General features: G+C 39.4%; 1 protein-coding gene across 13 annotated transcripts in view; it reads right to left on the bottom strand.

The window, feature by feature from the left end:
- LOC108015121 (uncharacterized protein CG43867) overlaps positions 1-12,701 on the bottom strand; it is a 147,454-nt gene that overhangs the window by 82,000 nt on the left and 52,753 nt on the right. For 3 of the 13 annotated variants that reach the window (XM_017081374.4, XM_017081379.4, XM_065867879.2), the window contains exon 1: positions 5,834-6,631. The exons of the other annotated variants lie outside the window; for them this stretch is intronic. In XM_017081374.4, the coding sequence (XP_016936863.3) occupies positions 5,834-6,616 (783 nt within the window). In that variant the 5' untranslated portion in view covers positions 6,617-6,631. Of the gene's footprint in view, positions 1-5,833; positions 6,632-12,701 lie in introns of those variants that run through there. 13 annotated transcript variants of the gene reach the window in all.

The raw sequence follows: 12,701 nt of genomic DNA, 5'->3' as shown, positions 1-12,701 counted from the left end.
GAAACCTAGGTGTCGCCAGTGAAATTTCGAATGCAGACGATTTTCTGTATGAATATATCTCCATCTCCATTATAATGAATGGTCCGATTTGAACAATTTTTGACATGAAGGTGGGTATTGATAATAGGAACAAAATCTAAAATCATATACATTTTTACAAAATATAAAAAAATTTGAAGCTAGACGGGTTTTAGAGTTATGGGCGATTGTGAGCGTTAGAGTGGGCGCGGCACCCTGCTAAAAAGTCGAGAAATCAGCGTTCATACGCACAGACGGACATGGCTAGATTGACTCGGCTAGTGATGCTGATCAAGAATATATTTTCTATATGGGTTCGGAAACGCTTCTTTCTACCAGTTTCTTACTTTCCGACGAATCAAGTATAAATCTACGAGTAACGAATATAATAAAAATGTACACGTGAACATGAATATAAAACTTGAAAGAGGGAGAGACGCATTAAAGGACAAACTGAATCCTGCGCATCCTGTGAGTCCTGAGCTCGGTAAAACACTATGCAACAAAGATAGGAAAAACTTGGATGGCCGGAAAAATAAAATAGACAATTATTGAAAAGATTGACGATGAGAATGACGATGATGACATGTTGACGTCGTGTCGCCCTGATTTTTCCTTCCGGGCAAAACAGTTGTTAAGACAGCAGTGACGTGCGCGAATGAAACAAATAATTGTAAGTCCAAGCATATAGAACCTAATTTTAATTAGCTAATTAGGTACCGGATCTGCACCGAATCGATTATTTTGGTAAACCGTGGTCTCGGAAACTAGGAAAGCTAGAGAGTTGGGATTTTAGATTCAGATTTCAAAGCTGATTCAGCTTAAGTACCACGCCCACTCTAACACCCATAACGGTAAGAGATGCCCCTTGTAAAACTTGTAAAAGTGTAAATGAGATTTGGTTTTGTTTATCCGTTGATGCAATCGGACGATTAGAAAGTGCACACTGCAAATTTTATTTTTCAATTAGTTAAATTGATTATCTGAGTTGTCGACTTTAGTTCTCTTGTATTTATAATAAAACATACTTGAATAACAAATTAGTATGTATACTACTTTATGTAAATGAAATATAGGTAAACTAAAATGATTCTGTCTTTTTAATTAAAACTTTAAAATAATGTTATTATTAATCGAGATTAATAATCATTGATTGATATAACTTAACAAAGAACCGAAAAGGGATATGAAGTTTCTATATTTTTTCAAGGCCACAAAACTTTTGAAAAGTGATTTAGGTATGTCAATTTAAGGAAAATTGGCGTATGAGGTCTTAAAAACGGTCAAGTTGTTGTCAGAGAAACGGATAAATATATTATCTAATCGACAATTGTGATAAATTGTACTTTAAATCAACAATCGAGTCAGTCCCTCGTCAAAATCAAGGGACTAACATGGCTTGACTTCAAGCTAGAATTCCTTTCTGAATTTTCTCATTTTTCTATGTGTTACTGTATGTAAAACTTGTTTACTAATAATGCCTCACATATTTGCTTCACTCCTGGGCCTTGGGCGCTAAAAAGGATGGTAACCTTTCCACCGAAAAATACACCCAAGTAACACATTACCCTAGTTAGGAATATCTTCCTTACCCAGCTTGGGTTTATTTTGCTTTTGTTTTCGTTTTCCCTCTCGCATTTTTCATACTTTTTTGGTATCTTAAGTATTAATCCTAATTGAACGGAAATTCCCTGATGGACACGCACAGTTTTTCGGGGAAACCCTTATTTCTGTTTTTGTTTTTATTTTGAGTTAGTCCTTCCTTAGCTATTTTACGGCGATTGCCTTTCTTTTTTGTCTAGTTTCACCATCATTTTTGTAGCTGGAGCTGAAAAGCGGACTAAGGTATAAAGCATGTCCGTAGGCAATCGTGTGGGTCATGTGCGGTAGATAAATTATAGCCGATCCGTTTAATTTCCACATCCCCTGCATATACCTTTAATCAATAATCTTAGCGTACTTTCTGGCCCTGGCCCATATCTTATAATTACGCAGCCACAAGAGCATACCATGCAAAAAATGTAACTTGCTAAATGCGTCAGATGGTTAGAAGACCGGAACAAAAATGTTCTCAAATAGACATTTAATGGTTCCCCATTCTCATTACATAAAGGTGTCTTAAAAAAGCAGTATATAACACGCACACGGCGGGAGGGAAAATAGGAAAAATTGAGAGGAAATGACCGAAGGAAAACCATGTGGGCCGAGCTTATTTGCCACGCTGGCATTTCATGTTTGCTTACGACCGCCTTGGGCATACTAAACTCCCATTATGCCGGTTTGACCGATTTGCGTATCTGAAAAGAGTAGGATGTCGTAAAAACCCACTGAGGTAACTTTCAGTGCTTGGTAATGTTTCATTCTTTTCGACTGCTCAATATATATGGTTTTGTTCTTGTTTATAGAATATTTATGTTGGCAAATTGTGAACCAGGTGAAATGTGGTCTTACAGACAAAAACGCTTTTTTGTATAAATTTTTGTACATTGAAGCGAGGTAGTTTTAAAAGTATACTTTTGATTCCGTCATATTGCTTTGAAGAAAACTTATTCTTTTAGTTAGAGACAACCCTGATGATTTTTGAACGAAAATCAAGTTCTTACTTAGCTTTCTTTCTTGAAAGACAAATAAATTTTTTGAGTGCTTACAATTACTGACACAAGATTTTTTTTGTCTCTTATCAGAACTAGAAAAAGTAATTTGTCCTCTTGATTGTCCCGTTTTCACCCATAATTGTAAAGCTATCAAGAAAACTTAATGACATTCTCGATGACTTAAAATTAAATGCACAGGATTTGTTTGACTCCTGCCAGACTAGAAGTACATTGTCCTGCGGAATGTCCAGTTACTTAGCCATAACTGAACTCTCAAAAATCGTTGGCAATCTTTCGTCTCGTTTGAAAGTTTGAGGACTAAAGAAGTTTGCTCAGGCAACCACAAGAGGAGCTTTGTGTATTCTGGTCTGACAGGGACCCATACGATTTAAGTTACGTTCTTGCCTATTGAAAGTTGACTTTGACTTTGTTTTCCGATTGCATTGACTTCCTTTTTGTGCTCGTCCTTCAGAACTTTTTGGACCCTCGTCTTTAGACCTATTCTTCGGTTTTTATGGGGTCTACACTTTTCAGGCTTGTTATGACCTCCCTTTGCTAACTACCGTTCTTTATTGAAACCGATCTAATTCAGCTGTTATTATTTATGTTTTTAATCGATTTGTTCAAGTCTCTAACTAACTTTGATTAATCTCTGTGTCATTCTCGCAATGCACACATTTTTATTCCCGTTACTCGTAGAGTAAAAGGGTATACTAGATACGTCGGAAAGTGTGTTACAGGTAGAAGGAAGCGTTTTCGACTCCAAAAGTATATATTCTTGATCAGGATCACTATTCAAGTCGATCTAGGCATGTCCGTATGAACGTTGAGATCTCGGAAACTATAAGAGCTAGAATGTTGGGATTTGGCATGCCGATTCTTGATCTTGAGCAGTGTGCCAGGCCCACTCTAACGCCCACAATCGGCCATAACACTAAAACACTAAACATTTTTTAATATTTTGAAAAAAATTAAATGAGAGTTTGTTTTTATTGTCAATTGTCTACAATTATTTAGCTGAGTAACGGGTGTTTGATGGTCGATGGCATCGGCTATAGCGTCCTCTCTTGTTTCAATTTAATATTCTCATTTTGGTCTTTCTTCCTGTCTCTGTCGCTGTAGTACGTTTTCCGGGGTTTCAAAGCGTAGCTCTTTCTGCGGCTGTTAAGGTAAACAACGAAATGTCCGCATATTTGGCACCATTACTCAAATTGCCATTATGCACGCGCATTGCCTTCACCTCGAATTGTGCCAACCAGTAATCGAGTGTCCCGCTTTCCGATTTTCCACCATTATGACGGCCACAAATGCAATGCAGTGGAGTTTTTCCCCTTCCGATTTTCAAACGGCAATGCGACAATCGCAGGTGGAAAAGAGAGGGACAGAGGTAACCGCAACCATATAGAGCGCTGCATTTTACCCGCTTTTCCCCTTTGGCACGTGTGTCGAGTTCATTATCGCTTCTACAAATACACACACGCTATACACTATATACATGGAACAGAGTTGCCCACTCACATTTGCATTGGAATTTTCTATTGCCAGTTTTTTTCTCGGTTTTGGGGGCACATTACAATTTAAATTATTCGCATGCGGCCGGCAAAACTTGTCGCATATTATTTATAGGAGAATAAGGGAGCCCCTTCTTTTCCTTTTTTTGTGTGTGGGGGTGTGTGCGTGTGGGATACTCGGTACTGCTCCTCGGCTTAAAAATGTTACAGAAGCAAAAAGCTTTGCATATATTTCGGGGCCTGGTCGAGAAACACAGGATATGGGATACCGGAAAGAAGGACCACACGCTGTGTTTGCGGACTAGGCTCAAGATTTATGGCTTTGCGACAGGCGGAACAGACAACAGACAAAAGAAACCGACGGACAGCGCACAGCCGAAACAGACAAGGGTAAACAGAAAAAAACGGGGTAAAGATGTTAAAAAGAGGCCAGGAAACCCTTGAGAAACTGGACGAAACAATGAAACTTCAAGAAAACCTCAAAGTTAAGTGAAGGGAGCCTAAAGATACCCTCGACCCCAAAGAAGCGATGCGCTGCTTTCCCCGGCCGTGGATGGAGTTCGTAGCAGTCCGAGGCTATTTGCTTAATATCTGAGCTTTTACATAAGAAAACTAAAAAACACTTAACGATTAGGAATCAAATGAAACTGGGTACACACGTTTTGTAATTACTGTAAACATGCGTGGATCTACGGGGAGATATAGGGGATAGACTCCCCCACTCGGGTTGAAAAGTACATACTTATATGTAATATTTATTTTATTACAATTTTTTTTTCATTTCTACCCAACCCATTTTTTATAAATACCCCCAGAACCAAGTTCTGAATCCGCCACTGACTGTAAGTCTTAAATTGCTAAAACTTAATTTCAATTATTGATAAATGAGACAGTTTAATAATACTCGTTTGCAGACTCTTAGCTTTCGGTTATTTAAGGGTGTTCACCCATATCTCGGCCGTTTTTTTTAAACGGTTTTCTTTATTACTTAACAAAGTAAATTTCTAAATTTGTTGAAGTCCGATTTGAAAAATGTTTGGCTATTTAGCGGATGGTAGCGATACTACTGACCATATAAGGCCTTTTTCACATATTATTTTATTAGTTCTTAACTTTAAATATTGTTGCGTAAAAATCGAATTGATTCTTGAAATGAAGATAGGTGTTGATCAATAAACTCAGATACCTCCGCGTTTATACGGACGGTAAGACGGACAAGGCTACATCGACTCGGCTAGTGCTCCTGATCAAAAATACGTATACTTTAAAGTGTCGGAAACGCCGTCTTCTAATAAAATTTAGACTTTTTGTGATCTGAATCGCTAGTCTAGTCGACCCAGTTATGTCCGTCTATCTGTCTGTCTGTCCGGGTGAGCGCTAAGATTTCCGAAATAATATAAGCTAGAAAGTTCAGATTTTAGGGGTTCTTAAGCAGCACAACTTAGTTTCAGCTTCCAACCCCCACAGTTTTGTAGATTTTGTTTTAATGTAATTTAAAATTAATTTTATTGTTCGATACCTTTATATATGTTGAGAATGCCCTGAAATTTTATTTTAATTAAAATTTGAAGCAGAATTGTTTATACATGGTATATTTGGCAATTTATGCAAATAAAAATTATATTTTTCAAAACCGAAACATGGGTGAAACCTTTAGAAAGTAACTATGGTTTTCAAATCAAATAAAATTAAAAGATGAATGCAATTTACCTTTTTTAACATATCGTCCAGAGAATCCACGTCCAACCCGGCATAGTTGTTGTTGAATTGACTGGAGCAGTTTGAGGAGTTGCTGGTGTACCGCTTCCGTCTACCCAAGGCTGGCGAGTTAACCAGCGAACTAGGTCCGCTGGAACCGGTATAGCACAGTTGGGCAGCGGCCATTAGGGGGTAGATTGATGGGTGGGGCAGTTGGAGGGGCAGCGAGTGGCCAGTGGCCAAGTGGCCCAGATGATGATGCGAACCGCTGGGGGAACAACAAGCCGCCAAACAGGCGGCTGGACTAGCTCCATTTAACACCAGTGGGCCTGTTTGGACACTTCTCACCGCTGCCAAGGGCGAAGGTGGGGGCGTGTGGTGCTGCAGCTGCAGGTGGTGCATTGGTGATCCATGGAGCTGCAGATGGTGTTGCAAGTAGACCGGTGACGGTGAACCGCTGCCCGATGAACAACCCGCTGGAGTCGTGGTGGAGTTTTCCACGAGAGTGGTGCTCGTCGAACAGGAGGATTCGATAATGGTGGTGGTGCTGGTAGTGCTGACGGTCACTTCCATGTTGATGGTGCCACCACCAGCTGGGGTAGTTTGGGAGGAGCCACTTCCCGATCCCGAAACGGGCCGATCTGTCTCTCTTTGCTTGGGTAAAAACGGAATTTTGGATGTGGATCCCGTGGCTTCCATTGCTTCCTCTTCGGGATTTTTAGCCAGAGTTCGTTGTTCTTTCGAGGAGTCCTTTTTCACGGCTGACTGGTCACACACGGCAGCCGTCCATTGCATATTTGTGGCACACAGGAAACACACTAAAATCGCACTTTAACCTCTGCTGCAAACGGCACAAGAATTGTTGCACTCCCTCGTTGCGTCTGGCATGCAAATTTATGTTGCTGCTGCCATTTGTTTGTTTTTTAATTGCAGCCTGCATACTTTTAGGCGTCGCCCACATGATTAATGGCCCCCAGAGGTTAAGGGGCGTCAGAGGTTAAGAGATAACCGGGGGATAGCAAGGGAAGGGTAAGGGACCGCCTGATATAACCGGCAGAAACATATTGTTATCATTTGCTACTTAATGGGACTAATCGAAATCCGAATCGAAAGGATATCAAATTCCACAACGTCAAGCGGCTTAAAAAAAAAACTTATTTTGAATCTGATTCCTGACAGCATACAAAAGGGCATAAAAGAGAGGCAGGGCAGCTCCTTTATACGGTTAAACCGATTTTAAAATTGAGTACTTGGTGTGTTAAAAAAATTAAATAGATACTATATTTATACATTTAACATAAGTTTCTTCGTTCATTTTAAAAGGCGTTTATTATTAATCTTAGAGATAATACAGAACAAGTTAAATAGGCACAAGATAATTTCATAAATTAAATTTTATTAGCATGGGAATAATATTTAACTTAAATAAGATGCGCATAACGTCAAAGTAAGATTCAAAAAAGTTTAAGCCGATAGTTTAATAAGTGAGGATCCAGCACTTTCGGAAATTAAATTGGTAGACACGACGTAGCTGAACAAGAGCAGGACTTCACGCATGCCAGACGTTGGACGCGTTGGCAATTTACAACAAGCAGCAATCAATTCCAGAGCATAAATAACTCAATTTCGCTACGAACCCCCACCAATGAAGCTAATGTTGTCCGGCCATCGATAAATTTTCCGTGAAAGGGGGAGAATTGAAAAGGAGGTAGTCGAGCGGCGAGATAAACCAGAGACAGATTGTGACGTTCGAATTAAGGGGGGCGAGAGAGTTGATCCGAAGCTTGGCTAATTAGTGGCTAAACCTTTTTCGATTATGCGCCAGACATTGTCATGGCTTAAAGCTGACTGGGAAGGTATAAAAACAGAAAGAAAAAACGCTCAGTTCCGACCATATAATAGCAGACAAGCTATGAAATGTTTAGTGCAGAAAATCATATGATACTTTTATTTTAAGCTTTTTGACTGGCGCAAGTTTTAAAATTTACATTCTTTTAAAAGTAAAAATGTAAAGGAGTTTGAATTGCTGTTACTAGACGGATACGTTTTTTTTCGTGTATATGGCAACAGAGATCAGATTTCAAGTAAAGTTCGTCGGAGAAATGCGATGCAACAGCATTAGAAGCGAAAGAGTCCCCATATATGAGGCAGGAAGAAAGGGTGTGGTGCATTTCAAGGGGTTTTTAGCAGGGCGTCCTGGTTAGAGCATGTCCACTGTACACGAGTGTGTGTGGGCTCTTGTTGCCGGACTACTGGTGTCTGAAGTTTTGTATCGTCCATTTAACAATGTGTGCCACACACACAAAATGCACGATGATGATGATGCATATACACTAGTCGAAATGCTAGGAAGTGGGATGAGGAGGGGGTGTCCCCCAGTGGGCGGTACACACGGGCCAACAGCTCCTCTGCTTAGCTTTAGCCATGTGTGGCAGTTCTTGTAAGGACAAGCCGTTTTGGAATCTATATGGTCAGGCCATAATTCACTGGAGATAATATACATACGCCCCGTGTATGTGTAAAGAGTACTGGCTTCTATACGTATGTGTGTGTGGCAGACAGGAGGCATGCAATTGCCTCAACACACGCACACCAGCACACGTAGGCATATATTAATGACACGAGCTAGAAATTTAAAGCCGTGCAACAGAAAAACTACATAATATCAAACTGGTAAGGAGCAAAAGTGCACCGGCAGGCAAATCAATTGATTACATTTTGGTCCAAGTCTTAATTTCATATTCTGCCAAGGGAAAAAGCTATCAGATCTTGTTATCCCCGTTTCTCGTAAAGTATAAGGGCAGAAGGAAGCGTTTTTGACCCCATAGGTATATATATTCTTGATCAGGATCACCACCCGAGTCGATCTAGCCGTGTCCGTATGGTTGTTGAGATCTTGGAAACTATAAGAGCTAGAATGTTGTGACTTGGCATGCAGATTCTGGGCTTCCTGCGCAACGCAAGTTTTCAGCAGGGCGCCACGCCTACTCTAACGGCTACAAACGACCATAAAACTAAAACCAGTTCAGCGCCCACATTTTTTAATATTTTGTAAAAAGAAAATCAGCTGTTTTAACTAATATGCCACCAAGCTACTAGGGGCGCTATGAACTAGCTGGTGTAATAGGCTAGTGGCGCTAGCCACAAGCAAGCATCCCTCTCTTTCTTATAGTCGAAGGCATTGACTATAACATTTTATACTTGTTTTTATAAGAGGAAGCTTACAAATTTATTTAAGCTATAAATGTTTAATTTGGCAAAATTTTAACAAAACCTTTTTTTTTAATTGTTTGCGTGTTTATTATTATTTAAACCCAAGACGTGATTTTGTCATATTTTTTTTCTGTTATAAACCAAGAAATAAAGCTAACTTCGCCAGGCCGAAGTTATTATACCATTGCAGACCCATTGTTTTTGTGACAGCTGTATGATTTGTTTGGCCAGCTTTTCGTAGAGTAAAAGTGCATATTTCAGTCGTTGGAAAACATGTATCAGGTAGAAGGAACCGTTTCCTATAACGTATATATTTCAGGATCACTAGCTGAGTCGATGTCCGTTTGTTTATCTGTCCGTATGAACGCTGTCATCTCAAAAACTACAAGAGCTAGAAATTTGGAATTTAGCTAAAGAAGACTCTAGGGGGTTCCAGCGCAGCACAAGATTATCCCGATCTGCCACGCCCACTTTAATGCTCTTAAACCGACTGTCCATCCATCTCTATAAACGCAGAGATCTCGGAAAATATAAAAGCAACAATGTTAGGATCAAGTATACTGATTCTAGAGACGCTCAAGTTTGTTTCAGCAAAGTGCCACGCCCACTGTAACGACAACAAACCAACCAAAACTGTGGAAGATCTCGGTTTTCATGCTGAAATAAACATGTTAACTACAAATGTATTGGTTACGTCAATCCATGTCGATAGACCTAAGGAAAATTTTGATGGCATTTAAAAGTTATGACAAAATAATGTAATAGTCGCTAGGTAGCGCCTTGTAATCTCGGAAAAAGTCGGTTTGCTGCTTGCATATCTCCATATTTCCTGCGCTGCCTTTAGCTGTGTAACGGGTATCTGATAGTCGGGGCACTCGACTAGAGACTAGCTTGTGAAACGGGTCTACTCGGTTGTTGATGCTGATCAAAAATGTATACATGTACTTTTTAGGGTCGGAAATGTCTACGTTGCTCACTTTTCAAAATTATAATACCCACTCCAAGGGTATAAAAACATAACATCCACAAAGGATACAGTTGCACATAAAAGCGATATACAAACATATTTGAATATATTTAAAATTGTAGTAAAATGTAAAAGCAAACAAAATCTTTAAAATCTGTTTAATTTATAAGAACGTTTAAATTGACGAAAGCGTGCAAATCGTATTTGGATAAACCATTTGGAAGCAGGCAACAAGTTTGATTTGGTCAAATTACGAATTTAATTACCCTTTTACTGTTATAAAATTATAAGGAATGAAATTGAATTAAATAAAAAACTTCTGAGGGTAAATACTTGGGGACCCAGTTCAAAACAAATAGTAGTATACATTTGGGGAAAAACTCCTAGGAACTAACATCTAAACCGATTTCACACTTTTTAAAGGGGGTTTATCTGCTTTATTTCCACAAATGAATAATCTACCGCTTGTACACCAATAATAATTAAAAGTGCTGAACAAAGGCATCCGAAAATGCGGCAAAAATTAAAGCCAAACACACTGTATTCATCCCCCAAATCCAACTATGTTCACTTTGGCCATTTTATTTATCATGTTATTATTGGCTTAAACATTTTAAGTTTCATATGCCAAACAAGAGGAGGAAGCAACAATTTTGTTGGCAAAAAAAAACACATCCATCTATTATGATTGCAAAAAAATTTAAAAAAAATATTGCGCACCCGATTTTACTTTTTCGCACAACGGACGCGGAAAACGGAAAAGGGAGTGCCGGACTCTTCGGCACGGACCACGCAACGCGTAACGCAGTCGAAGGCAAACTGATTGCCGTGTGCTATGCCACGGATATAAGGATGTGATTTACCGACCTACACAGCTAAAGCTAAAGTCACACTTACTCACTCGCACTCTGCAAAACAGCTGTCAGGGAATGCGCATGTTTGTGTGTTCGCGTGGGGAGTTCGCTTGCGAGTGGTGACTTTTTACCAATTTCCCCGAGTGGGAATAATGGTTCAAAATACGAAGGTCCTGCAGGTGGGACTTTTTTAAACGACGGGTGAGCCTTTAGCGTGTTACACACAAGCAAATCATGGAATAAAGTTAGTTTAAGTCAGCAACGGTTTAAAAGCACTCTCTAGCTTATTAAATATTTGAAGCAGTCATGAAAACAATATGTTTATGTTTATTTAAAATCACCTGTTACAAATTATTTATTTCCAATTTAGTATTCTCTTTTCTTTTCTTTCTGTGTGCACTAAACCAAACAAAAAATACAACTTAACTTCGAGCGCCAAAAACCTCGGCTGCAAAATTTCCCTGTATTCCCTGATGCTGCCATGGTGAGTTCGGTGCTTCGGGCCTGCTGATTTCTCTTCCCTCCCCTTTGCAGCACCTTCTACGCCATCCTATAGCACACTTTCCTGCTCTGATTGTGTACATTAAAGCCAACACAAAAACACGTAAAAAAAAAGGAGGGAGCAAAAACAAGGCGCCATTCTGGTTCGATTAAAGCGACCAAGAAACCAAGTTGGCCCCATGTTTTGGCCGCCTGCGAATTTTAATGACTACGGACGAGGAGCAACTGCAGGGTTTTTTCACTTCCCCTCCGGATTTTTCCCCGCCTCTATGTTCCTTGTTTACGGTTCGTGTTGCCAAACATGTTTGCATTTGAATTTTAAATTAAACGTCGGCGTCGTCAGCGAGCGATGATGATGACGACAACATGTCAACATCAAACCAAAGAGGGAAGCCCCTCTCATCCCACTCATCATGGTTGTCGGGCATTAGTTGTCGCTATTGATTTTCGGCTGACCTTTTTTGCAAGGGGACGCGGGTGCGATGTGCGACCGAATGCCAAATGGGGGAATAGGTTATTTCAGGATCGAGCGATTAAAGATCGGTTTCAAAATCACTTTTTTGCCAGCCAGCATTTGGAAGACAACATTTTGATTGTCTCTGTTATTCAGTGGAAAGTATAACATTAATTAGGTTTTGTGTATATTTAAAAAAAATATTTTTGCGACTTAAGGTTAACTTTTATTTACATTTCGTAAATCAAATTTTGCCAGAAAAAAAAATTACTCGCGCTTCAAGTGTGTATACCGCATTCGATATTTAAGCAGCTAAAGTCGTAGCAAGCAAATTCAACCACTTTAAATCACACTTTTCTCCCTCTGTCAATTATTCAAATGTCCTTTCAGGTAGCAAAATCGTAGTTACCCGCAGAGGAAGATAAAAATACGGAACCCAATTGAATGCAAAAATATTTTGCGTTTTGGTTTCATACCCTTATTTACATTTGTGGCTTCAACTCAACTGGGGACCAACTTGTTGAGCAATTAAGCCAGAACGCTTAACATGTCGGACTCGCAAGCTCGATAGATTTACTTAAACAGAAAGCTTACAAGGACATCAAAACGAAAGGACACAGCGAGGACATGACATCTATTGCTCTGAAAAGTTAAAAATAGGGGACTTCAAGCTGCGAAAAGTCAGCATGAGAAATACATAATTATGTATAATTGAATGTTGCTTTAGCAGAAGAGGCAAGTTTTTAACAAAGCTCAGAAAATTAGGGAGTTCCCTTAATAATATTATTTATTTATATACTAATATAACACTGCTCGAGAGTGTTTTCTTAATGCAGGCCTATAGGCATTAAATTATGTTAATATATATTTTGTATATAAGCATATCTGCAT

The sequence above is a fragment of the Drosophila suzukii genome, chromosome X (genome assembly GCF_043229965.1).
Source record: "Drosophila suzukii chromosome X, CBGP_Dsuzu_IsoJpt1.0, whole genome shotgun sequence".
NCBI lineage: Eukaryota > Metazoa > Arthropoda > Insecta > Diptera > Drosophilidae > Drosophila > Drosophila suzukii.
This window is presented reverse-complemented; position numbering and strand designations above follow the sequence as displayed.